The sequence below is a fragment of the Cotesia glomerata genome, unplaced genomic scaffold (assembly GCF_020080835.1).
Source record: "Cotesia glomerata isolate CgM1 unplaced genomic scaffold, MPM_Cglom_v2.3 scaffold_13, whole genome shotgun sequence".
Classification (NCBI taxonomy): Eukaryota; Metazoa; Arthropoda; class Insecta; order Hymenoptera; family Braconidae; genus Cotesia; species Cotesia glomerata.
In genome coordinates, this window is record NW_025401664.1 from 341,674 (window position 1) to 346,047 (window position 4,374).

Here is a 4,374-nt window from a genome sequence, read left to right on the forward strand (position 1 = left end):
ACCTTTCAGTAAAATGCTACACATCCACATATTTACTTCGCAACCGACATTATCAGTCACATTATCAATTACTTCATATTCAACATCTTTTCTTATATACATCACTACTCCTCCTGTTCTTTTATTACTCGAAAACATTTTAACATTGTTATAATTACTAATCTCATATTCATGTTCACTCACATCAGCTGTCAAATGCGTTTCAGTTACACATACTATATCAATTCTCTTGTTTACCAACAACATTTTTAGTTCATCTAAATGCCATAACAAACCTTGGATATTTATAACTAACATTTGACCTCTCGATAAGTGATTCTTATTAGTTACTCGTTGCTATTCGGTACAATATTTAATATTTTTTTGTGCTCTATTTTTCATTCTTTTATAATACTCACAACTGGGATCACTAGCACAGTGGTCAATTTGGATATCATCCACTTTGTACACATCTTTCATTCTTACACAATTTACACATTTACTATTTGTGGTTTTGCAGTCTTCTTCTTTGTGGTCACCAGCACACTTTCTACATTTGGTTCCTGTCTTGCAATCTTTGGCAAAATGGTGATAACCCCAGCACTTGTAACATCTTAATATACTTACACAGTCTGATACACGACATTTGTTCCATCCAAGTTTTATGCGATTTAAATCCATCAGTTTTTTATGTATTTTTGGGTCAACTTCTAGAATAATAAATCCATCTTTTTTCTTTCCTATTGCTCTCTTTTTAATTTCTATTTTACTGTTTTGCTCCAATATTAAATCATTTTGTTTTTGTACCATTTTTATAATTTCTTCATCACTTTTATCTGAAATTATATCCTCTTCTATATCAATTATTTTTACTTTTGGAAACTTCTTATCATTCATTTTAATATTATATTCACTTCCAATATTTTTCTTTAATTCTTCTACTAAGACATAAGAATCTTGCTTCTGTTTACATCCAATTATTACTTTCCCACTTTTTGTTTCATTTATTTTGTCCACACCAAGTCCAAGTTTTCCAATATCTACACTCTTCTTAAGTTTCTGTACAGTAACTGTCGTATCCTGTTTCGCTTTCGGCTCGACAACAATGCTTTCTAATTGTGATTTCTTTAGTCGCCCCGCATATGTATCCACTCTTGAACTATAGGTGTCACTAGTTTCTTTTCCAGTCACTGTATAACGTTTCAGTTCCATTAATTCCTTGCGGACTGCGTTAGTTACTGCTTTAGTTACTTCACTAACTATATCCTTTTTAACTATCTCTAATTCACCTTTGATAAGCTGTTTAACTTCCAATTTGAAAATATCGAAATCCGCTTCGATATTATCATGACTGCTCAGCAACAAATCTAATTTATGCTCTATATCATTTTCTTCTCCTTCTGTTCTTTTCCTTTTTAATCTTCTTGAACTTTCCGAAGAATTCACACTCGCCGTATCCATGCCATCATCCATATCATGACCTGTACATGGCACCAGTTCATTTAGCATGTTCATATATTTGTGTTTTTTTATCCTACAGCTTTTGTGGAAAACATTCTGACAACCAGAGCAGATAAATGGATTTTTCACAGTGTTCTGTTTACAACCATAACAATTCTGACTAGACATTTTTTGTTATGTATTTGTACCGGTAACCCAGCACTCACACACACAAAACAACAGCACTCTAACCTCACCGAGTTCAGTTTAACTTTCTATTAAATAACAATAAAATAATTAAGTTAATCAACCAAAATATTATATTATATTGTTTATTATCACTTTATGAACACATTAGTACATAATTTTCTTTTATTAATACACTATTAACTACGAGATTCTACAATTTTCAGAGCACTCCAAGAATTACATCCTCTCACTATAATAATAATAATAATAATAATAATAATAATAATAATAATAATAATAATAATAATAATAATAATAATAATAATAAGTAGTGCTTGCTACGTGGCCTCCAAGCGGCGCATCGCGGGAAACGCAGACCATAACACCAGGTCTGTAGGCGAACGACGTAGCCGATGCAGTGGGCCAACTACCCACTGCATTGAAATACTGAGTTACAACAAGGCGTAATCTCAGAAGTGCTCCCCACAACCGTTCCTTTTCGGATGAGGACCATTCATCAGGTGGGAGGAGCACGCCGGACCCGATGAACGATGACGACCCTGGCGCTTTAAGGACTTTCTTTAAGTGGACGGAGGAACTACGAGTCGACCTCTTGGTGTGCTACCAACGTAGCGAGCCGGGGGTGAGCGGTTATATGGCCCGGATGCACACTCTTTGGAGTGATATGCATCCGGAGCTAGAGCATTTTACGCCTAAACACCTGCGTAATTATGCCGCTTATCTTCGGCGTAATAGAAGATCGCTTGTGCCGGATAGAAGGCAGTCTAATAGACTTTCCTTTCCGGCGCAATTACACCAAGAGCGACGCCGTTCCTCCTTGGATAACAACAATCCCTTTATAGGACGGCAAGTAAGTATATCTAAAAAGATAACTTACTCCCAACAACAACTTGACAAGGTCAATGAAGATCTCCTTACACAGATCCAGGAGGATTCCACTCTGCTCGCTGTGAACCAGGTTGTGTATGGTGCAGCAGTTTCGGCTTTTCCGAGAGAGAGACATTGTCTCTCGATCGAGGCAACGTTGAGACAGCGCATCTCACAACTTGGACTCAAAATTGACAGATCCCGGAAACAGGTCTCCCGCATTCAGTGTGTGATTGAGTTTGAAACAACTTAAAGAGCATACACGCCTCGAATTCGGCGCATTGCTGCTAAACTTCGGTGGCGTCATCACACACTGAATAAGAGTACTCTTCTTGTCATCAAGGAAGAGTCTCTCAATAAATTGCGGGCTTTAGTGACTGCCAAAAAGTCACTAGAGAAAAGGCTGAAGCGGTTGGTCGACAACTCGTTGTTTCGATCCAGCCCTTCACGCTTTCTGACACCAAAGACCGATGTTACCGGGAATTATCCAACACCTGAGCGGGTGGAAGCTTTTTGGACTGAGTTGTATGGAGATCAACCAAACGTGAACGCCAATACTCCAGCTCTGCACGACTTTAAAGCATTCTGTCGGGAACACCGTAGACAGAATGCTGATGAAGAGAGCCCTGCAGTCAGTGTGAATGAAGTTCGTTCAGCTCTAAATGGCAGCAAAAATTGGGCTGCCCCGGGACCAGATGGCATAAATGTCTTTTGGTGGAAGAAGTTTACTTCTACCCACCTCCATCTTGCACGTATATTTACATCGTACATTAGAGCTGACGAACCGATTCCAGACTGGCTCGTGGAAGGGTGAAATGTACTGATACCAAAAAAAGGTAACTTGTCTGACCCAAAGAATTACAGGCCTATCACCTGCTTGAATGCGGTTTATAAAATTTTTACAAAAATTTTAAACAACCGTATTTTGCATGAGATAGAACCTGTATGGCAACAGATATATGAACAGCGTGGCAGCAAAAGAGGCCTGTCAGGTTGCAAAGAGAACTTGATAGTTGATCGATGTGTCACACAAGATGCGATCTACTATCGACGCAACCTGTCAATGGCCTGGATCGACTATCGCAAGGCATTTGACTCAACTTCTCATGAGTTGATTTTATATCTCCTCAAATGCCTGGGGGTCAATCCTGAAATAGTGGAATGCATTCGGCGTACAATGCAGCTCTGGCGAACGCGTTTTCACATTGGAAGTGGAAACGCATTGCACATAACCGGAGTTGTAGAGTACAAACGAGGGGTCTTCCAAGGTGATTCCTTGAGCCCTCTGCTGTTTTGCATCTCACTGCTGCCTATATCTGTTGCTCTCCGTAAAACTCGTGGGTACTCTGTGGGGCCTCCGGGTGATCGAAAATACTCGATTACCCATCTGCTTTATATGGATGACCTGAAGCTGTATAGTGCTGATGAAGATCATCTACAGGCGGCCCTTAACATCGTAGCAGAGTACACGCGGAATGCCGGTATGTCTTTTGGGTTGGACAAGTGTGCGGTCGTACATCTGGCGAGGGGTAAGTGCTCTGTTACGGGTGATGATGTCGAGTTGGTAGATGGGAGCGTTTTAAGACAATTAGACGCCGGAGAGTTGTAAAGATATCTAGGAATGGAAGAGCACCGCATGCATGCGGTCTCCGAAGTCCAAGCAACTCTCCGTAGCGAGTATGTTAGGAGACTCCGGAAAATTTTGTCCTCCGAACTTTCCGGCAAAAATAAAGTCTCCGCTACTAACACGCTCGCTGTCCCAGTCTTACTATACTATTTCGGTGTCTTAAAATGGGCCCGAAAGGATCTGCGAGATCTCGACATCAGAACCCGTAAGACTATCAACATGAACCGGAGCATGCACCCCAATTCATCAGT

General features: G+C 40.1%; 1 protein-coding gene across 1 annotated transcript; it reads right to left on the reverse strand.

Moving 5' to 3' along the window:
• Positions 1-333: 333 nt before the first annotated feature.
• LOC123273751 lies at positions 334-1,852 on the reverse strand. Its single transcript, XM_044741228.1, has one exon. It carries the CDS (start codon positions 1,606-1,608, stop codon positions 337-339), a length of 1,272 nt encoding a protein of 423 aa, XP_044597163.1. The 5' UTR covers positions 1,609-1,852; the 3' UTR covers positions 334-336.
• Between the last annotated feature and the right edge of the window lie 2,522 nt (positions 1,853-4,374).

Coding starts and splice junctions, on each gene's coding strand:
- LOC123273751 (XM_044741228.1), bottom strand. CDS start 1,608: ATGTCTAGTCAGAATTGTTATGGTTGTAAACAGAACACTGTGAAAAAT.